At 47.5% G+C, this 23,457-nt stretch overlaps 1 protein-coding gene across 1 annotated transcript in view; it reads right to left on the bottom strand.

Annotated features, from left to right (window-relative positions):
• Positions 1-23,457, bottom strand: part of Glb1 (galactosidase beta 1) — a 72,957-nt gene that overhangs the window by 27,999 nt on the left and 21,501 nt on the right. Inside the window, exons 5-10 of the mRNA XM_038323552.1 lie at positions 22,581-22,675; positions 15,509-15,689; positions 12,015-12,073; positions 8,323-8,444; positions 8,202-8,242; positions 2,762-2,874 (exon numbers count right to left, since the gene is read on the bottom strand). Coding sequence (XP_038179480.1) covers positions 2,762-2,874; positions 8,202-8,242; positions 8,323-8,444; positions 12,015-12,073; positions 15,509-15,689; positions 22,581-22,675 — 611 coding nt within the window. The remainder of the gene's footprint in view (positions 1-2,761; positions 2,875-8,201; positions 8,243-8,322; positions 8,445-12,014; positions 12,074-15,508; positions 15,690-22,580; positions 22,676-23,457) is intronic.

Here is a 23,457-nt window from a genome sequence, read left to right as displayed (position 1 = left end):
ACATATTACCTTCTGCAGGAGGCCTGTATGTATCGAGAAGCTAAAATCAGCTACCATAAATCAGTACATGACAGATACCTGCTTAGTCATCTGTGAAGGAATGAGACACATAGATAAAAACATTACCTGAAGCCAAATGGGTACTAAATAAGTAATCAATTAAAACATGATTCCAAGTAGCAGATTCTCTAGGTAGCCAAGGATGATCTTGGACTCCTGATCCTCCTGCCTCCACTTCTCAAGTGGGGCTCCACGTGTCTGCCATCATGCCCAGCCCAGGTTTTGTGGGGGCTGGGGACTAAACTCGGATCCACCGGAAGTGCCTTTACCTACTGATACATCTCATCAGCTTCTTATTACATTTTAAAATTATGTTTTCAGGTAGGGTCTCATATAGTCCAGGATGGCCTCAAATTTACTATGTTGCCAAGGATGACTCTCGATCTTCCTGCTTCCACCTCCTGAATGTTAGGATTGCAGCTATGCACCCCCATCTCCTCTACATAGTGTGGGGATCACATCTAGGGCTCCATGCACTATTATGAACCGCAACTGAGTGCTGGGGCTTCCTGAGAGCCAGGCACAGAGGCGTGCATATTGTATAACTCCATTTATATCAAGGTCAAAACGCTGCCCCAACTTCTGTTGCATATATTAACTTTACTTGTTTTGACCTTGATATAAATGGAGTTGTACAATATGCACCCAGGTGGGTGGGTGCTGAGGATGAGGAAGGAACACCAGGGAGGCTCCCACTGGGTGTTGGCTGCTGTGTTCTGTTCACTTTGCATGCACAGTAGCCTTGGGAACCCGGTTCCTCTAAGGGCACAGGTAATAACACACTTGAACGGGTAAGAAAACAAAAACACAGCAAAAACCCTTCCCAACCAGAAGAAGGGAAACAACAAAGCAAAAACATTCTCAAACAAGGCAAAGAGAAAGAAGGAGAAAAACAATAAAAGATAGAACATGAAGAAATTAAAAACATACGTAGCTGAAATTAATCTCTGTGTGGGGTAGCAGAAGCGGCTCTGACATTAAAGTACTTTTCATACAAGCAAGAGGGGCGAGTTAAATCCCACGCCCCTCAAAAGGCTGGGCAGGGTGGCGTGTGCCCGTGATCCTAGAGATGGGGGTAGAGATGGGAGGGCTCCTGGGGCTTTCTGGCCAGTCAGCCAGCTGAATCAGGGAGTTCCAGGGTCAGGGAGAGACTTTGCCTCAAGAATAAGGTGGGGAAGGACTGAAGAAGACACATAACACACGCACACATACAAAACAGAAATTTATCTGTAACAAGAGTTATGATGAATTGGGCTGCATGGTCCAGTGGTTAAATGTGAACTCTCTTGAGTTTAGTTCACAGTACCAACCCACACTGGGTAGCTCACAACTGCCTGTAACTCCGCTCCGGGGTCCTTTTTTGGCATCCTCAGGTACACACACACACACATATACACCACACACACACACACACACACACACAATAAATAAATATTTTTTGTTTGTTTTTTGTTTTTCGAGACAGGGTTTCTCTGCAGCTTTAGAGCCTGTCCTGGAACTAGCTCCTGTAGACCAGGCTGGCCTCAAACTCACAGAGATCTACCTGCCTCTGCCTCCCAAGTGCTGGGATTAAAGGCATGTGCCACCGCTGCTACAAAAATAAATCTTAAAAAAATAAATAAAACTTTTTAAACGGTAAAAGAAACTTTAGGTGAGAATATATTTCTCTCTCTATCTTTCGAGACAGGGTCTTATGTAGCCCAGGCTGGCCTTGAACATATAACCGAGAATGATTTAACTGCTGGTGCTCTTGCTCCATCTCCAGAGTACAGCTGTACACCACATCTGGTTTATATCATGCTTTTCCAGAACATGCCAGCTATGGTATGTAATCCTGGCTTTAATCCTTTAATCCTGTGGCTCTCGAAAGGCAGAAGCAGGCGGATCTCTGTGAGTTTAAAGTGCTGACCTCATGTATGCAGAGAGATCCTGTTTCAAAACACAAACAAGAAACCCCCCAAAAAACGAAAGAAAATATTTCCTAATACAAATCTTAGCACATGCTTAAAGCTGATATTACATAACACTTAAGTTCTACCACTATAGACAGAAAACCTAGATTTTTCTAAACTTCAAAACTCTGGTGACTGAGCAAAAAAACTGTGGGTTTTTTTTTTTTTTGGTATGTTTTCTTTTCTTTCTCTGTCTCTCTCTCTCTTTTTTTTAAAACTCACCGCAGAGACAGGAAACCCCACCTGAGTACTTTAGGTGCTTCAAAGGCTGGCTGCTGGCTGCTGGCTGCTGGCAGGAGCAAGAGGTTCCAGAAGCAGCTAGAGGAAGCAGCAGTCACTTGGCCCAGATAGAACACCACGTTTCTCCCAGCACAGTGCACATCTGCCTGCACACTGGCGTCAACCATTTATCCTCCAACACACGTGAGCCCCCCCCACAAGGACACATATTCTGGCTTCTACTTGTTGGATGTCAGAGACCACCCTGGATGGCTTTAGTCACATCCCTTGCTCTCCCTACTCATGACTAGGTACCCTAACTCCACTTTTATGGAGACCAAGGATACGGAGCCTACAGCCTTGCTGAAAAACTCATGGAGTCTTCACTGGGTGCGGCTGCACCCCAAGGCCATGCCTCCCTTCAACCATGCTGTCGATAAGGCTCCAGGCAGGAAGTCACCTACAGAGTCATAAGGAGTTCATGGCAGGCTCCCTACCAGTCCAGCTTGCCAAGAATCCAAAGGACCCACCTTCTGGATGACATTTCGAAGAGCAAAATACTTCTCAGTGAGGTCCCCGGCCTCACTCAGTGGGGCGTCGTAGTCATAGCTGGTTGGCTGTGGTGCATAGGGAGTGTTGGCACCTAGAAGAAAAAAAAATATGTCACTGGTCACTACTGTGGGCCTTGCTTAGGGGCTCAGGTTAGGGCGAGGAGAAATGCAAGACACATTAAAGAGCTAGGCAATGGTGGCACACGCCTTTAGTCCCAGCACTCGGGAGGCAGATTGCTGTGAGTCGAGGCCAACCTGGTCTACAGAGCGATTTCCAGGACAGCCAGGGCTACACTGAGAAACCCTGTCACAAAAAAACAATAAACAAACAATAAACAGACAGACACATAAATGCCCAAATCATCAGAGCTGGGATCCAGCTGGCCAAGTGCTTGCCCAGCATCACAGACACGGGATGTGGTGGCACAGGCCTGCACCTGAGCATTTCGGAGGTAGGGCAGGGAGATCAGAAGTTCAAGGTCATTCTCTCTTCTCATTTTAATTTAATTTTGTGTGCATATGTGTTTTTTCAGCATATACGCTATGTTTGATCCACCTAGGGCCAGAAAAGGGTGTCAGGTTTCCTGGGACTGGAGTTACATATGGCTGTGAGAAACCATGTGGATTCTGGGAATCAAACCCAGGCCCTCTGGAAGAGCAGTCGGTTCTTTGACCTGCTTTTCCTTGGCTCATGACCCTCAGGAGACCGCCTTTATCTACCAACCACTGAGGCTGGGGCCATACAAACCACCTCCCTTGCTCCAGAGTTCCTCAGGACTGGCTGAAGCCATTCCCAGAGCTACATCACCCCACCTTCTGCACCCAGTCATTCCTCTATGTGGTAGGGGCTGCTCCTGAGAACACACCCAAGGGTGGTCTTGTCTGGCTACCGTGGGGCCTGCTCCTGTGATGGTTGAGACTCAAGGGACTTAGAATCACACAGAAGATAAACCTCTGTGGTATGTCTGGGGGGGGGGGAGTTTCCAGGCCCGGTTAACTGAAGTGAGGCGATTCACCCTAAATATGGAAGAAGCTCCCATTCTATAGGCTGGTGTCCTACCCTAAGGACCAAGCTAGCTGAGACCGGCATTCATCTCTGCTGCTTCCAGACTTCGGATGTGGTATGACCACCTGAAGTTCCCGCTCACTTCCTTATGTTTGCTTTTTGTGAAATGTTTTATCACAGCAATGGGAAGTATAATCAATACAACTTCCCTGGAACTTGACCCATGCATGACAAAGACCAATCAGGAGAGGTCGGGGCTGAGGACACAAAATGACCAGAAAAATAATTCCCTGGCAATTATTGTCCAAGGTGTAGAGTCTAGACTAGAAACTCCTAAGCTTGCCAAAGATGATGCCCCCAGGTTCAGGCTCCCTGAAAATACACCCATGCATAAAGGACATATGGGAACCTGCAGAAACAGTGTTAGAACCCTGCAGTGGAGAGCCTGGTTCCCGTGGGGTGGGAGCAGAGACGTCCAGGTTAACTCCAAACTACTATGTAGCCAAGGATGACCTTGAACTTCTGATCTCCTGCTGCTGGGGTCACAGGTGTGAATTCCCAAGCCTGGTTTTTGCAGTGCTGGGGTGGAATTCACGGCCACCTGCAGGCTAGGCAAGTGACATTGCTCTAATAGGTGTACTGCCACAGCCTACTGTGAACCAGCAAGGCTTGTGCGTCTTCTAGCTCAGACAGCCCTCTGCCATGCAGGCATGTCAGAATGAAGTGGTTTTATGATGGCTCTCTTTAAGAGTTTAATTTGTAAGTAAACGAGGCAAAAATTATGACAGTTCGCCAATACTCAGTGATCAGTTCCCAAACGATGGGCCTGGGGACCCGGTGTTAGAGCGGCTGACGAAAGAGCCAGGGGATCAGGTTGGCCTTGCTTTATCATCAATCTGCACAGAATCTCACCTTGGAAGACCACTCAGCCAACACTTCCTCTCCTTCCTACTCCTGAGAGACAGCTCTACATCCGGTCTGCCTGCCCCAAGGGCAGCACAGGAGCACAGGTTCAAACACTTCCCTCCCCATGACAGAGAGATTACAAACCACATCCTCTTCTAAGGAGTTCACCTGCTGTGTGGCTCGTCTTCCAACGGGGTTTCTTATTTGATTCAATCTGCACTAAGCTTCAGGCACCTTACAGGCAGGACCAAGCCATGCTGACCCTTGAGTCCTCAGCCCAAGCCTGGCATGGGGGTGGGGAGATCAGTGTGTAGCATGCCATTGAATGCGACAGGTGTTAACTTCCAGACTCAAAAGCAACAGCTGGAGTGAAATGAACGGGGTTACTAATGGGTCAACTTGAGACTCTTTCTTCTAGTTCATTATGTGTGTGTGAGTGTGTGCATGCACACACGGGTAGATATGCACGAAGGTGCACTGTATGTGTAGGCAGGCGTGCATTTGTGCACATGCATGTGTGGACATGTTTATGTGTGCAAATGCATGTGCAAACCAGGAGCTACGCATCTGGTTTTGAATGGATGAAAAGCTGAGTTAATTAATTAATTTTGTTTGTATAGATACCATGGTATGCATGTGAAGGCTAGCTTCAGGAGTCATTTTTTTACCTTTTTTCTTCCTTTCATCATATAGGCCAAGGTGATTAGGCTTGACAGCAAGAACCTTTAGACACTGCACCATCTCCCTGGCCCTTAATTTAGTTTGGGAGACAGGGTATCTCATCGGCCTGGAGCCCCCAATTCCTCTCCATCAGCTGGCAAGGAAGCCCAGGGATCTGCCTGCCTCCCCCTGCTCACACTAGGATTATAGACGTTGACCTCACCATGCCTGGCCTTTCTTCCATTCCCTTCACTTTGTGTTGGAGACAAGGTTTCCTCTGTGTGGCCCTAGCTGTCCCGAGACTTGTTCTATAGACTAGGTTAGTTTCAAAGTGCTCCGCCTCTGGAGTACTGGGAATCAAGGTGCGCACGGCCACACCTGGCTTGCCCGGCTTTTCTTAACATGGGCTCTGGGCTCAAACTCAAGCCGCTGTCTTGCTCAGCATGTTATCAGTACCACTGGGGAGCGGTGTGTGCTTAAACCACACGTGGGGATTCAAGGCAAGAAGATGATGGAAATGTGAGCAGGAGTGGTCCTCCCCTCCCCCCACCAGGAAGGGTGGAGCACCCTAGGTACTGAGGTGTGGACACATGGGGATGGGATGTACACTATACACACAGACATGCACATTTCCTGAGGTTGGATGCACAAGTCCCTCCCCTGGGAAGTGGGTCTAAATAAAGCTGCTAAGTTCAGGCCAGCTCTGCCAAAAGCAGTTCCAGAGGCCCAGAGAACAAAACCTGGCTGGTTTGGGGTTTGTTCCAGGCCTACAGGCTGTAGGGCATTATCTGAATGGCAGTGCCTTGGCTCACTGAAGCCTGGGCTCTAATCCAGGCTCTGTCCTTTGCCAGCAGAAGAGGAAGTGTGGGGGTGACTCTTGGCACCCTTATATTCTTATCTGTAAAGTGATGTCAATACCGCTATTCTGAACAAGCCTGATAAGAGAACCAAACAAAAGGTGGGCAGGAGACTGATTTCTACAGCCACAGTTGGGCAGGGCCCCTGGAGGGCTGACAGCTTCTGCCTTTCCTTGCTGCTGTTGCTATTCTATTTCTATTTACTGTTTGTTTTGTTTTGAGATGGTCTCACTCTGTAGCCCTGGCTTGCCTAGGACTCACTATGTAGACCAGGCTGACCTCAGACTTGTGGTAATTCTCCTGCCTTTGCCTCCCCAATGCTGGGATTATAGGTGCCCACTACCACACCTGACTCAGCTTTCTCTTGATTCTTTGAAAGAGGGTCACAAGTAGTCCAGACTGGACCCTAAGTCACTGTGTAGCTAAAAATTACCTGGAACTTCTAACCCTTTCGCCTCTACCTCCCAGGTGCTGGGATTAAAGTGTGGATCATCATATGACAGGTTTGTGCATGGGGCTCAAATCCAGGGCTTTGTGAATGCTAGGCAGGTAAGTACCCCAGCAACTGAGCTACCTCCCAACCCTAGAATATTATTTAGTAGTAAGAATGAAGTATTGGTACGTGATAGAATACGGACGAACCTTGAAAATATTAGGCTAGGGCCTGGAGAGATGGCCCAGCAGTTAAGAGCACTGACAGCTCTTCCGGGAGGGGGGGGGGGAGGGGGGGGGCTGAGTTCAATTCCCAGCAACCACATGGTGGCTCGCAGCCATCTGTAATGAGGTCTGGTGCCCTCTTCTGGCCTGCAGGCATACATGCAGGTAGAACACTGTAAAATAAATAAATAAATCTTTTAAAAAAAGAAAGTACTAGGCTAAATGAAAGAAACCAGATCAAAACCTTTCTATCGTATGGTTCTGTTTCTATGAACCATCTAGAGCAGAGAGTCCCCAGGCAGGGAAGAACCTGGTGGCCTGCGGGGGCTGTGGGAGGAGAGGGAGCGGCTGTGACAGGTGGTCTTTCTTTCAAGTGGATGAGAGAAGGTTCTGGAAGTAGAGGGGAAGGATTGTACAACTTTGAGGACATCTGGAATACTTATTTAGGATCGTCAGTTTTATGGTTTTTAAAAACAATTAAAATGGGTGTGGGGAGATGCTCAGGGGGTAAAGATGTTGCACCAGGCCCAAATATCTGAGCTCAATCCCCAGGGTCCACAGGGTAGAAGAAGAAAACCAACTCCCATAAATTGCTCTTTGACAGGACTGACAATTGAAGTTGTTCCCTGGCCTACACACACACTGTGAAATAATCCTCTTGTAAATTGTAAAGATTTGTCACTCATATTGGTTTAGTAAAATGCTGAATGGCCAGGAGCCAGGCAGGAAGTTTAGGCGGGGCAACCAGACTAAGGATGATGGGAAGGAGAGGGCAGAGCGAGCAGGAGATGAATGTGATGAGCTGAGAAAGGTATCACCACGTAGCAGCGCGTAAATAAGGAATATGGGTTAACTTAATATGTAAGGGCTAGTTAGTAATAACCCTGGCCTGTTGGCTGAGCATTTATAAATAATATTGAGTCTCTACATGATAACTTAGAAGTAGATGTTGGGACAGGGTGCAGGCAGACGGGACAAGAAACATCCGCTTACATCCACATACATGGAACCCACAGATACATGTGTACACATGCATCTGTACAACATATAAACACACACACACACACACACACACACACACGACCAAAGTAGATTATGTAAACAAACACACACAGCCCAAACTAGACTGCCAGAGAGATCTGGCTGGAAGTAATTAAATGATCAAATTATGCCCCTTTAAGTTTTTTTTTTTCCACGCTAAATGATTCTTATGTGTTAGAAAATTTAGAAGACAAATGGAAGCAGAAAATAAAAATTGGTCATTGTACCATTTCCCAAATCACACACCAGAAACAGAATAAGCTTTTACTAATGGACGTTAAATGGATCTTACCATTCCAATAGGCAAAATTGGTCCCACCTATAAACATGTACCTACAGAGAAATAAGAGAACACACGAACTTCACTGTGGGCCACAGCGACAGGGCTCCCTCTCCCAGTACTGGATACTCACAAGTTCACATTGGCCCCACGGGCAAGCAGCTCATAGAGGGAGGCAGCCACTATTTCAGTCTTTGTGGTGGAATGGGGCTCACCCCAGTGGTCTAGCCAGCCAGTATAGAACTCAGAGTTGATCTGAAAAGGGAAAAGGGGGTGGCACTTAAGAGACACTTATGACCTTCAAACGATGCTGAGGTGTCCCTGTCATGCCCTGTCCTCTTCTCCAAACAACAGGTGCTAAGGGAAATTGATTCGCATGTTTAACCTGGAGTTTGGAGGGTCCCATGAAGACTTCCAATTACAACAGTACCTATCCTGGGTCTCTGAGTGCCAGCCAATTGTGACATTGTACAATTATTCATTGTAGATCCAACCCACTGCCAATCAGAGATATTTGGAAACGTAACTGTAACTCAATTAATAGAATGCTTGTCTAGCATGAATGAAGCCCTGGGTTCCATCCCTGGAATTGTATAAACTGGGTATGATGGTACCCATCTCTAATCCCAGTACTCAGGTGGTAGAGGCAAGAGGTTACAAATTCAAGGAAACCTTTAGCTATATGGTGAGCTAGAGAGGCCAGCCTGGGCTATCTGATAGACCATATATATATATATATATATATATATATATATATCCCCTTTTTAAAGTTTGCATCAGTACTGAGTAGGTGTGGTCTGCACCCCTCCCCATCACTATTACCTAAATAATAAAGCAAGACATCCACACAGCATCTATGCTACATCAGGTTTAATCAACCTAGAGAGGATTTAAGCCTAGGACAGGATGTACAATGTAAACCCACAAGAACTGCACCATTTTACAGAAGGGACTTGAGCAGCTACTGATTCCAGTATCTGAGGTTTAGAATCTCACATCCAATTTTCAATCCTCCAGTTGGGACAACTGATTCTTCCTTTCCTTTCTTTTCCTCTTCCTCCTCCTCCTCCTCTTCTTTTTTTCTTCTTCTTTAGACAGGGTTTCTCTAGATAGCCTCAGATTTCTTGGAACTCACTCTGTAGACCAGGTTGACCCCCAAACTCAATAGAGAACCACCTGCCTCTGTCTCCCGAGTGCTGGGATCGTTGGGATTAAAAGTTTGCACCACCACTACCTGGCTTAAAAATCAACTGAGTGGGGGCTGGAGAGATGGCTCAGTGGTTAAGATCACTGGCTGCTCTTGTGGAGGACCTGGGTTCAATTCCCAGCACCCACAATGCAGCTCACAACTATCTGTAACTCCAGTTCCAGGGGATTTGACATCTTCACACATGCAGGCAAAACACCAATGAACACAAAATAAAAATAAATCATAAAAAAAGTCAACTGAGCCATTCTGTGGGTGCTGAGAATTGAACCCAGGTCCATTGGAAAAACAGCAGTGCTTTTAACCACTGAGTCACCCCCCAGGCCAGAACAACTGGGTCTTTTTACCTACATCAATTTTGTCAACTGCTCCCACATTTCATGCCCCTCTCCCAACCCCAAAACATGGTGTAGGAGGTCCTTCCGTTTTTGTATTGCTTTCACTTGTTAATCAATAAAGAAACTGCTTGGCCTGATAGGGCAGAACTTAGGTAGGTGGAGAAGACAGAACTAAATTCTGGGAGGAAGAAAGCAGAGTCAGAGAGTTGCCAAGGAGACGCCAGGTCAGACATTCTAAATCTTTCCCGGTAAGTCACGACCTCATGGTGATATACAGATTATTAAAAATGGGTTAAATCAAGATGTGAGAGTTAGCCAATAGAAGGCTAGAGCTAAAGGCCAAGCAGTGTTTTAATTAATACAGTTTCTGTGTGATGATTCTGGGTGTAAGCTAGCAGGGCGGCCGGAACAAAAGGACTCTCTCTCCTTGTAACAAAAACATTTAGTCTGACAAGATAGTTTCATAAATAATTAACACAATCAGTCATGGTGGTGCATAAATATAAGCCAAGTACTTGGGGAACTGAGGCAGGTGGATTATGTGTTCAAAGACAACCTGGGTTACATAATTAATCAGTCTGAAACCAACTGGAGACCACCTAGGAAGACTGTATTGGAAATGAAAACACAAAAAAAAAACAAAGGCTGGGGATATATCCTGGTGGTAGAGAAATGGCTTAGCATGTGTAAGCCCTGCATTCAATCCCTGTGTGACGGGGCAAGACAGTGCACAGGGCTCCTCCATCTTGTATTCTTGCTGGGCCCATTTCAGGTTTAACTAGAATTCAATCTCCTTGATGGAGAATCCAGTGGAAAATTACCCAACTCTGCTCTAGGCCTTGAGGCCAAGATGCCCCAGCTAACTTATCTTGACTTCTGTTAAAGGGCGCCAGCTAACTGCTTATCTTAGCCTCTGTTAAGAGACCTGCTGGTGCAGAGTACCCTTCAGCTATTTGCTTATCTTAGCTTCTGTTAAATGGCCTGCTTGCACAAACCCCCTCAGCCAACAGCGTACTTTTAGCTTCTGTTAAACTGTCTGTGTGAGGAAATCTCCCTCCAGCTGCTGTTGAGCAAGATAAGAGGTATGATTTTTGCCTTTAAAAGTTCCTTGGTCAGGGTCACATTAAGGCCCCAATCCTTGAGCATCATCCCAGCTGACTAGAATAAAGACTTTCAACTGGCTATAAGCTGTGTCTGAGTGGTCCTCTCTGGTGTGCTCCCTATAACACCTTAATTAAAAACAAAAACAGCTCCAAATTCATCCTTTATACACGATTCACTCTTTTTGCTTGAATATTGATCTTGAGACCCACCAGTTAACATAAGGACGATCTGTCCACATCAGTTCACCATCAGAAATGATAAAGGAGGGACCCTGGAGAGGTTCCAGGAAATAGCTCCGCCCATCTGAGCATGCTCTGCAGAGCTGCAGCAGTACTGCTTTGCAAACAAAACTTGTTGTGCTCTTGTCTAAACAACGGTAGCTGCTGCTGCAGCCAGAGGGAAGAGCAAAGCTGCAGGGTTGATGCAGGCCCAGTCCGGGCCTCCCTCTCCTCCCAGAAGCTGCAGAACTGCTCAGTGAAACTACAATCTTGGGGCTTCTTCCTGAGGTCCACACAAGTACAGCAGAATGACTTCTGCATTTTACCAGATTCTCAAGCCAGGTGAGGAAGCTCAAAGTGTTAGAAACAAGTCTCCCAGCGAGATACTTGGAGGCTAAGGGCATGTCTTTCTCCTCCAGAGAACTGGAGTTCAGTTCCCAGGACCCCACATGGAGCAGTTCCAGGGCATCCTGCATGCCTCTTTGGCCTCTGAGAGTACACACATGGACATAGACATAAAATTAAACCTTAAAAAACACACGTGAGCCAGATCCTGGCCCAGCTGCTCCTAGGCTCCTCAATTGACTGCTCCCTAGGGATGGATGTAGCTCATTTAGCAGACTGGCATCCTTTGTATGCAGGGAGCCCTGGGTTTGATTCACCACAGAAAGCTGGGTGTGGCAGTGCATGGTTGTTCCCAGCTGGGAGGAAACAGGAGGCTCGGGAGTTTAGAGTCTGCCTCAGTCACACACTGAGTTCTGAGCCCTGGACTGCACCAAACCCAGTCACTCATGAGTCCAGAGGGGCTCTATTCCCCCACCCCAAAGTCACATCAGCTGCTCATCCAGAGCCAAAAATTAAAAACAACCAAAGATGGACTTGTTCTCTTCTGCAGCCTGTCACCTCCTCTGGGAGCAGCTAGGATGGAGTCTCTACACGTAGCACCCCCAGTTCTTACCAAAGGTCCTTTGGGTTCGAACTTCCTCTGGGTTAGGAAAGCCTGTGTGACATTCTTGCCTGGAAGTGACAAAAGGGGAAGGGAAGTCAGTCACAGGCGTAAGAAGCCAATCGGTCTGCTATGGTCACTGGTTCAGAGTTCACAAGCTGGACTCTAATCCCAAAGAAAATGTATAGGAAGCGGAGGGCTAACAAGTTATCCCCGACAGTGACACAGCTCCGTGGCTCTTGAGCACCCGCCCCCCATATAAATAAATGCATGAAAACAATTTGTCTTACAGATGTGGAGTTTCCAGGAAGTGACTTAGCCAGTCCCTCCTTTTCCCATTATGAATGAATGACATTTAATGCCCTATGATTGAGAGGACCTCTCACCCCTCTCTGCCATGTAAAGACTCAACAAGAAACTGATATGTGACCCAGAAGGAGAGATCCTGGCTCAGCACGGCACCCATGGGACCCCTGACCTTGGACTCTGCAGCACCCAGAACTGTGAACAGAACAGTGGCTTTTTCTTTATTTCTTTTAATTTTTCCTGGGTCTCATTGTGAAGCTCAGTCTTGCGTGGAGTTCACCATGCAACCCAGACTGATGTCAAAATCCATGATCCCCCCCCACCCGTCTCAGCCTTCAGAGAGAGAACAGGTGTATACCACCACACCCAAGCATTAATCCAAACTGGGCTATTGTGGAGATCAATCGGTAGAGTGCTTACCCAGCATGCACAAGGCTCTGGGCTCAGACATACAAACTGTGGGAATGACGCAAGTCTGTGTATTCCCAGCACTTGGGGGTGGGGGAGGGCAGATCAGTTCAAGGTAACCCTCACCTACTAAGAGAAATGAGCCCAGCCATGACTACAGACCCGTCAACAACAATAACACCCTGAACTGAGGGAGACAGTCCCTGTCTTCCCCTACACCCCTTCTTTCTGCTGTCCCCCTGAGCAGGCCTCCACGGCTACGGCTTTGCCTGAATGCATGCTAACACGTCTGCTGCCTTCCAAGCTGTACTTCCCAAGCTCCCCACCCCCCCATGTCTGTCTTTTGCCAGCTGCTCCCCTCCAGGATTGGCCTGCTCTAGAGACCTTCCTTGTGACTCAGAGCTCCACACAAGGGAGCTCTGGGTGTCTACCAGCTAACTTGCAGGTACAAGGGACGAGGCCACTCTAACTGTGTTACTCTCTGATGAACGGAGACCGTTCTGAATATCAGTCTGTACACGTCAGCCATTCAACTCCTTGTTTTCAACCACCCTTCCCTCTCCTCCCCTCCCTTCTTTCTCTTCTCATTTTATGTGTGGATCCTCTTTATAAAAGAGATTGAGTTATTTATTATTTTATGTGTACATGTATGTGTCTGAGTGTGCACCCGTGTACCACATGCACGCAATGCCTGCCAAGGCTAGAAGAGGGTGCCGGATCCCCTGGGGCCACGGTTATGAGCCTGTAGGTGCTGGGAGCTAAACTCAGGTCCTCTGTAAGAACAGCAAACACTCCTAACCTCTGAGTCAGACCCCTTGTGTGTAAATCTTTTAAAACAGAGTCTGAATATGTAGTCTTCCTAATCTAGAATTTTATCACGTGTCTATTGTAGTCCAGGCTGGTCTCTAGGTCAAAGCAATCCTCCAGCCTCCTGCCCTGTATCCAGAGTACCAGGATTACAGTTATGTGTCACCATGCCCTGAAAGGGTTTTGTTGTTATCAGGCTCTCATATAGTCTAGATTGGCCTTGAACTTGCTACATAGTCAAAAACCAGCCTTGAACTCCCATTAAAAAATATTTTTATTTATGTGTGTATTTGTGTACCTGTGTGTGGGTGCCCACAGAGGTCAGAAGGCTTTGTATCACACTGATACAAAGAACTGGAGCTATAGATGATTGTGAGCCTCCATGTGGGTGCTGGAAATCAAATCTGGGTCCTCTGAAAGAGCAGCCAGTGCCCTTACCTACTGACACATACCTCCGGCCTGTTTACCCTCACCTACTGACACATACCTCCAGCCTGTTTTATTACAGTTTCTGTTTTAAAAAGTGCTTTATAGCCAGGCTGTAGTGGTGCACGCCTTTAATGCCAGCACTTGGGAGGCAGAGGCAGTAGATCTCAGGACAGCCTGGTCTACAGAGCGAGTTCCAGAACTACAGAGAAACCCTACCTCAAAAAATCAAAAAAAAAGTGTTTTGTCTGTCATACAAATGCATGAGCTGCCATGTGGGTGCTGAGAATCAAACACGGGTTCTTTGAAAGAGCAACCAGAGCTCTTAATTGCTGCACCGTCTTGTGGAATATTCCTGTCACTGTGATTGGGTTAATAAAGAAGTTGGCTGACCAATAGCTGGACAGATAGAGGTTAGGTGGGACTTGCAGACATAAAGAAAGTGCAAAGAAGGGAGGAGTCTCAGAATCTCAAGAAGATGCAGAGGGAAGGAGATAAATGTGCCATACCAAGAAAAGGTACCAAACCGCATGGCAGAGTGTCGGTAAGAAATATGGGTTAATTTAAAATGTAAGAGTTAGCTAGTAACAAACCTGAGCTATTGGCTAACCATTTATAATTAATAATAAGTTTCTGTGTGGTTGAGAACTGGCTGGTGGGAAAGAAAAGTCTGACTATATAGTCTCTCCAGCCCTGTTTTAAAACTTTTTAATCTCCATTTGAATTTGTTTCTTCATGACATTTTTATTTAGTCACTTGTGTGTGTGTGTGTGTGTGTGAAGTGTGTGAATACACGCATCAGCACACACATGCCATGGAATGCCCTTGGTAGTCAGAGGACAGCCTGTAGGAGCCAGTTCTCTCCTTCCACCATGTGGGTCCCAGGAAACGATCTCAGGTCATCAGACTAGACAGCAATCACCCTTACCCTCTGAGCCATCTTGAATCTTGTGTAGTAGTGCAAGAACAGTACAAAGAAGCTGAGGCGAGGCACACGTCTAAACCCCAGTGCTTGGGAGCCGGAAGGAGATCTATGAAAAACCCTGTCTCAAGAACATCGGGGACATGTCCCTGAAAGATACTGGAGGTCCCATCTCTGGCTCTGTTTCTTAAGATTTTAGGCCCTGAGGCAAATGGTCTCCTTTATCAGACGCTTCCAGAAGGACTCACTCGTTCCAGGACAAACAGACTGTGGACTGAAATTCCACAATTATGAACTAAAACAAACCTTCCTTTTTGTTTTTTTGATACAGAGTTTCTCTGTGTAGCTTTGGAGCCTGTCCTAGAACTCACTTTGTAGACCAGGCTGGCCTCGAACTCATAGAGATCTACCTGAGTCTGCCTCTCGAGAGCTGGGACTAAAGTCGTGGGCCATCACCGCCCAGCCAAACCTTCCCTTTTTATAAGCTTGCTGCCTTGGGTATTCTGTCACAGCAACACTAAGCCGGCTAGCTCAATTGATAAAGGAAACGCTGAGACAGCTCATTCTATCTGCTCAAGCCACTTAAGCAATAGCTGGGCCGACGAAAACCAATTTTCTAGTTGTCACAAACACTGACCTGCTCCAAAATCCACTGTGGCATAGAGGCCCTGCAGGGTCCCACACCGCAGGAAGTTTTCATCTGCCCCATCGGTGGTGAAGAGAAGGACGTCATTACCCAGATGGTAACGGAAGCGGTGTGCCAGGAAACGCAGGTAGTCGTAATCACAGGCGAAGTAGGAGCCATACTCATTCTCAACCTGTGGAAACGTTCAGAAAGAAGAATGAAAAATGCCAGCGCAGCCTTAGTATCCCTGGGAACTCTAGTTCCCACACCCAAAACACACCCTCTATCCAGGAAGGGAGGCAGGGGCAGATCCAGCCTGAACTGGTTTGGAGTGAGTGAGCAATAAAGCAAGTTGTGTCCTCTGAGTGAACTTTTTAGGGAGAATCCCCTGCTTGCAATCTTAGACCTATGCCTAATTAGATGTACATATAAAACTGGGCACACGGTGGGAAAAGACATATACAGTAGAGAAAAGCTTGTATATCCCGTCTGTCAATCAAAACAGGTGGGAAGATGGCTTCGTGGGTAAAGGAGTTAGCTTGCACAAGTCTGACAACCAACCCCAGGTCAATATGTGATGGCCGGCACGCATCTATAAGCCTGTGGCAAGAAGCGGGCAGGGGGTGTGGGGGGTGTGGGCAGAGACAGGCAGCTAATCCAGAGGTCCCGAACCTGCTAGCTTGGAGCAAGCAATGAAAACAATCCTGGGTCTTGACCTCTGACCTCCACATGTGTACACTGGCACACACACATACACAAAAGAAACAAACTGGGGAAACAAGGCCAGAAACCCACCCACATCTACAGTGCACCCCTTAGTAACCATCTCCTCCTCAAGGAGCCCCCAGAAGGAGGCTGTGCTGCCTAGAGTCAGCCTGAAAGGCATTTTCTTAATTAGTGATTGATGGGGGAAGGCCTGGCCCATTGTGGGTGGGGCCATCCCTGGGCTGGTGGTGCTGGGTTCTATAAGGAAGCAGACTGAGTAAGTCATTAGGAGCTAGCCAGCCTGCATCAGCTCCTGCCTCCAGATTCCTGCCCTGTTTGAGTTCCTGCCATGACCTCCTTTGAAGAAGGACAGTGACATGGATAAACCCTAAATAGACCCTTTCCTCCCCAAGTTCTTTTGGTCATGGCGTTCATCACAGCAACCGTAACCCAGACTGAGACAGAGGCCTCAGACACTAACGAGTTTTACTCTAACTCAGTGGTTCTCCACTTCCCTCACGCGGCAACCGTTACCACAGCTCCTCATGCCGTGGTGACGCCAGCCGTAAACTTATTTTCAATGCTGCTTCATAACTCTGATTTTGCTGCTGTTATGAACTCTAGGTATCTGATACGCATGAGAGGGGCATTTGACCCCCAGGCTGAGAACCACTGTTCTAACTCAAGGAGCCGCCGCTCCTGCAGCGCCTGCCCCGTGCGACGGCTCTGCTTCTGTGTCGTCCCTTCTGCCGCTCTGCAGTCGCCCTGCAGAGTCTGTGGGGTTCTAGGTTTCTGAAGACGGGGACACTTGGTCCCGAAAGTGACGCCCTCCTCTCTCTCCTCCCTGGAAACAGATGAGTGCGGCCAAATTTATTTGCTGTCACTGTTTTGAGACAGAGCTTCACACGGTAGCCCAGGCTGGCCTTGAATTCACACAGTCCTCCTGTATCGGCCTCCTGGGTCCTGGGATTATAGGCGTGTCTCCTCTTTACTCATTTTAGGCGAAAACTGAGATTAACACTTCATGTGAAATCCCACGCTTGGCGTCCCTGGTCTGGCTTGCCTCTCCTGAAAATAAACATTTACATATCTGGGGCAACTCTGGTGTCCTGAATCTGGAAGGGCGCAGGTGAAAGAGCCACCTCTTGGTTAAGATCAAGTGCGTGAAGACCCAAGTCGGTAGCACATATCTGTAACTTTAGTGTTGACACGAGGAGACAGGCAGACTCCAGGGCTCACTGATCAGCTCGCCTGGTCACTCTGCAAGCTCTAGGTTTAGTGAGATCCCATCTTTTTTTTTAAAAAAAAAAAAACTTTATTTTATGTACATTGGTATTTTGCCAGCATGTATGTGTGAGAATGCTAGATCCCCTGGAGCTGGAGTTACAGACAGTTGTGAGCTTCCATGTGGGTGCTGGGAATTGAACCCAGGTCCTCTGGAAGAGCAGCACTAAGCCATCTCTCCAGCCCCAGTGAGATCCTATCTTTAAAAAGTAAATGGGAGCTGGGCAGTGGTGGTGCATTTAATCCCAGCACTCGGGAAGCAGCGGCAGCAGATCTCTGTGAGTTCAAGGCCAGCCTGGTCTACAAAATGAGTTCCAGGTCATGCAGGGCTACTCAGAGAAACCATAACTTGGAAAACAAAACAAAACAAAAAGTCAATGGGGTGGGACTTGGATGTAGCCCAGTTGACAGAGTGCTTCTGTAGGAACAAGAGCCCTGGTGCAGATTCCCAATTGTGCATAAACCAGGCACAGATGTGCACCTGTAATCTTAGCATTTGGAGGCAGACAGGAGGGTCAGGAGTTCAAGACCAGTCTCAGCTCCATTGAGTTAGAGGCTGGTGAGACCCAGCATGGTGGACCACACGCATCATCCTAGGGCCAAGGAGGTTGAGGCAGGAGGACCATTGAGTCTGAGGCCAGTTTGGGTTACACAGGGTAACTACACCTTACACAAAACAAAACACCCAGGATGACAAGCAGGGAAATACCCGATGACGTGCGGAGACCTGGAGATGTGAAAAAGGCCTTGGACCTGTGGATGAAGTGAAGTAAGCACCGCGCAGGAAATGGGTCACATCACATGAACTGCAGAAAGGAAGAGACGGGGAGACAAACTCTCCTCCAGAAATAACCCACGGCGCGGCGAGCTTTGCTTCTGACTCCCGAGGGCTGAGGGACAGACACATGGCTTTCTGCTCTCTCTGCTTGTTAACTTAGTGAACGGGGTGGGGATGAACAGGTGCAACTGTAGCAGGCAGAGATTGGGGAGAAAGGGGATGAGGAGGGGGACCACAAGAGGGCAGAGTGGCCAGGTAGAAGCAGTGGCCAAGATGGAACAGAAAAAATGTCCCCCAAATGAGTGGGCGTGTGCATGCCCGCGCACGCACACATACATATGCGTGTGTTGGGGGAGCAAGAGTACCATGGATCTGTGGAGGTCAGAGGCCAATTCTGAGTAGTCAGTTCTCTTCCTCCACCTTTACACATGCTCCAGTGTTGGAGACCGGCTTCAACAAGTACATCCCTTTCCAGGGTAGGGGCAAGGGGATTAGAAAAAAATCAGTAAAGAGAACGAACACACAAGTGAAAATAATAAACAGAAGCATAGGATAGTACTGGGAGGGCAATTCAGAGGATCCTGAACGTTGAATTCTGACTTTTGAGTTCTGACTACTGAGTCCACCCATGTTTAATTTTCCATACACTTTTATACCCCAATACACAAAGGGGGAAGGAGGCAAAAGTCTGCTTTAACGTGATGCAAAGGACAACTAGAACTCGCTTCAGTACTTTGGGACATCAAACCATTAATTCACGAGAAAAGCGTTCTGTTGTTTAGGCAGTGAACCCACCCTAGACCAATTACCCTGAAGGCAGTCACTCCCTAGGTCAAACCTCCTAATTAAAAAGAAGGAGCAGGGGCTGGAGAGATGGCTAAGTAGTTAAGAGCACTGATTGTTCCTCCAGAGCCACATGGTGGCTCACAACCACCTGTAATGAGATCTGGTGCCAACTTCTGGCCTGCAGGGACACATGCAGGCAGAACATTGTATATATAATAAATAAATAAATCTTAAAAAATTTTTTTTAAAAAGGGAGAAGTATGCTTGAATCTCTGACCTTTGTTCAGGGCAGAGTAGATCTACCTGTAGGGGGAAGGTGCGTCTTAATGTCTAAAACACCAAGTAACCACACCCTAAGTCAGGGCGTGCAGCCACAGTTGTTGTCAACAAGCTGAAATTCTCTGACCTTCAGACAAGGTGGCACAGGCTCACATTTTTGGGCCTCCACACTCTGGGATGGAACTCAGGCTGCCAGACCTGAGGTGAAGCACCATTACCATCTCACCGCACTCGAACGCCCTACGTAGATCAGGCTGGCCCACACACCTTCCCGCAGTCCTTCTGTTCAGCTAGAACAATAGCCGCATTCAGAACGGTTGCCTGACGAAAGCCTTTGGCTTGGCTTTTGAGACAGGGTCTCAAGTAGCTCAAGCTGGCCAAGAACTCCTGATCCATCTACCTCTGCCTCCACACGCTGAGATTTTAAGTGTGTGTCATCATGTCCTGTATTTGATCATAGTTTTGATGAAGTTTCTCTAACCAAAAGATGCTGGAAAGTTGTGAGCAGAAATTGATGTAGTCAGGAAGGAGACGGAGTCGGAGCAGCTGAGAAGTGGCTCTCCCCCAAGACCGGGTCAAAGGAAGAAGAGCCAAGGGGCTGGGAGATGGCTATGTGGGTAGCTGTGCTTACTGCCTAAGCATGAGGACCCAAGTTCAAATCCCATGTGAAAAGCCTGTCCACATGCATAGGTAACCTCAGTGTCAGGGACAGCAGTGACAGGAGGCCTCTAGGGCTTTCTGGCTTCACACGTGCATGTGTGTACACATGCACACACACACATGCATGCACACACACACATGCACGCACACACGCACACAGAAGATCCAGCTGCACAGAGCAAAGCCATGCCCACGTTTCAGACTCACTATCTTCACACAGGAAGCTGTGGCCTCTTGGTGCCGACTCTTCTTGGACGCCTGACCTACTCAGCCCTCCTGTCACCTCATGCCACCTACACCCAGTGGCCACACTCCCTCTCCATCAGGACTCATCCCTACAGCAGTTCCTAAGCAAAAATATGAACCACACTCCTCAGGGAGAATCACACTTCATCCCCTGGGTGTCCCAAGACCCAGGCAGTTCCACACAACTTTGTTTATTTCACTAAAACCACGCTTGGCCAGCGTTTGCTGAACCAGGCTTCATGTTTCACCTGAGTAATATTACTAAGACTTGCTGAAAGTCAGGTGTCTGTGTGGCCAGGATGCACCACAGCCATGCAGGGCCTGGAGCAGGTAGAAGGAGATTGCAACGGAAGTGGGAGAGAAAACCAAGTCGTCTGCAAGAGCAGTCAGTGCTTTTAGCTGCTGAGCCATATCCCCAGTCCCTCTTTTGAACTTCTTCATTTAAAAGGGGATGTCTGGAAGAACTGAATGGCATTGGCAGGACACTCAGGACAGAAGCAGATACTCATAGGCATTAACAAAATAGTAACATGAGCCAGGTATGGTGGCAAACGCCTTTGATTTCAGCACTTGGGAGGCAGAGACAGGCAGATCTCTGTGAGTTCGAGGTCATCCTTGTCTATCTACATAGTAAGTTCCAGGACAGACTGATGGAGGAGGGTCATCTGTCTATGTGTTACTTTCATTGGTTAATAAAGAAACTGCCTTAGCTCTTTAATTGGACAGAAAATTAGGTAGGCGGAGTAAACAGAACAGAATTCTGGGAGGAAGAAGGCAGTGAGGCAGTCGCTATGAAGCTCCGGCCCAAGTTGGACGTAGGTTAGAATCTTCCCAGTACTCATGGTACTACACAAATTATTAGAAATGGGTTAACCAAGATGTGAGAATTAGCCAGTAAGAGGCTAGAGCTAATGGGCCAGGCAGTGTTTAAATGAATACAATTTGTGTGTTGTTATTTTGGGTGTAAAGCTAGCTGTTCGGAAGCCGGGTGGGACAAAAAGCAGGCCTGCTCGCCCTATCACTACAACAGACAGCACTATATAGAGAGACCATGTTTTGAGAAAAACAAAACAAAACAAAACAAGCAAACAAACAACAAAAACAGTAGCAGGAGGAGGCAGAGAAATGTCTCTGCAGTCAAGAGCATTGGCTGCTTTGCAGAGGACCTGGGTTCAATTCCCAGCACCCATATGGGGCAGCTCATAACCACCTGTAACTCCAGCTCCAGGGGATCCAATGAGCTCTTCTGGCCTCCACCAGCAACTGCACTTACATACACAGACAGCCATACAGACACACATGCATACACATAATTAAAAACAAAAATAGTGAGGGGCTGAAGAGATGGTTCAGTGATGAAGACACTGGCTGCTCTTCCAGAGGACCCGGATTTGATTCTCAGTACCCACATGGCAGCTCACAACCATCTGTAACTTGTTCCCGGGGATGTGACACATTCTTCTGGACTGCATGTGGTACACATAAACTCAGGCAAGTTCACACACACACACACACACACACACACACCACACCACACACCACACAATTAAAAAAAAGATGGCTAGAGAGATGTCTCAGTGGTTCAGAGCACTTGATGCTCTTGCAGAGAACCTGGGTTCAGTTCCCAGCAACCACACGACAACTGACAACCACTCATCACCAGTTCCAGGGGATGCAGTCCTGACCTCCACAGGCACCAGGCACACATACAGCATGCATACATACTTTAGACAAAGTACTCACACATGTAGAATAATAATCTAAAAATTTATGATAAAATAATCAAATAAAAACATTAAAAGTAAAGTTGTGGTTTTTCTAGTTCTAATTCTATCATGGAATGGATTTTTTTTTGTTTTGTTTTGGTGGTGGTTTAAGTATGTAAAATGTATTTGAGTGGAAGGTAGATCCTGGGCTGTGGACATAGCTCAGTTGATAGAATGCTCGCCTGCTCAAGGTCTTGGGTTTGATCCCCAGCACCACAGAAAACGCTGTGGTGGTACATGCCTATATTGTCAGCTCTCTAGAGAGGCACAAGGGTCAGAAGTTCAAGGTCATCCTCTGGTACAGAGAGTTTGAGACATGAGAACCTGTATGATATACATCTATTCCTATGTCACGCACAAACACAGAGAGAGAGACAGAGAGGCACAAAGAGACCTGGGGGTCAGGAGATGAGGGAGAAGAGACAGACAGACAGGTTAACACTTGTCCCAAATTCAACTTCAGCAAAAGTGCCATTTTTAGCACTGTATCCTGGTGCCACTACCATCATTTCCATAATGATGATGGACAGCTGCTCCCCCCCGTTTCTCCTCCTCCCAGTCCAGGCTCAGCCCCAGGTACCTGCACAGTTATAATCGGCCCTCCGTTTTGGTAGAGCAGAGGCTTCATCTTAGGCAGAAGGACTGTCAGCCATTTATCCACAGCTGCAAGGTAATCTATAAAACAAGACAGTGCGGTCACTGTCACACACCTTTGTCAACTCGTTCATTCTAGTGTGTGCGAGTGTGCACATATGCTATTGTGTGTGAGTGTGCATGAGTGCAAGTCTCAGTGTCGGCTTCAGGGATCAAGTCAGTTAAGCGATCTTGGCTAACTTTGAAAGCCCAGAGATGTCAGTGCAGCCTGTGGCCTCAATAACTGTCTTCTAAACTGTGGCAGCCAGTCTGCTGGATGCTGGGCACGGTCCTACAAGCTAGTAGTCCTGTTCACCTGGCAACTTACCCTGCTGTGGGGCTCAGAGCCAGAACAGGCTACCAGGCAATGTGTGACAGGCACAGGGAGGTGTGACGCAGTTTGTAGAGGGCCTGCTGAGCATGCGCCAGACCCTGGCTTTTCATCCCCAGCTGTGCATATACTGGGCATGGGAGCACACACCTGTAATCCCAACGCCATGGAGGGAGGAGGATCAGAACTTCAGGATCGTCCACAACTATATAGAGAGTGTTCGGCTGAATTCCCTGCACCCACACAATGCCTAACTGTCTTTAACTACAGTTCCAGGGCATCCAACACCCTCTTCTGAATTCTGTGAGCGCCCACATGTACATGACACAAACATACATGCACCCATATACATTAAAAAAATAAAGGCATGGTGGTATATGCTCCCAGCACTTGGGAGGCAGAGGTAGGAGGATCTTTGAGTTCAAGGCCAGCCTGGTCTACAGAGCTCCAGGACACCCAGTGCTACATAGAGAAACCTATCTCAAAACCAAAC

The sequence above is a fragment of the Arvicola amphibius genome, chromosome 3 (genome assembly GCF_903992535.2).
Source record: "Arvicola amphibius chromosome 3, mArvAmp1.2, whole genome shotgun sequence".
Lineage (NCBI taxonomy): Eukaryota > Metazoa > Chordata > Mammalia > Rodentia > Cricetidae > Arvicola > Arvicola amphibius.
The sequence above is the reverse complement of the archived record's forward strand: the minus strand, read 5'-3'. Positions and strand labels throughout refer to the sequence as shown.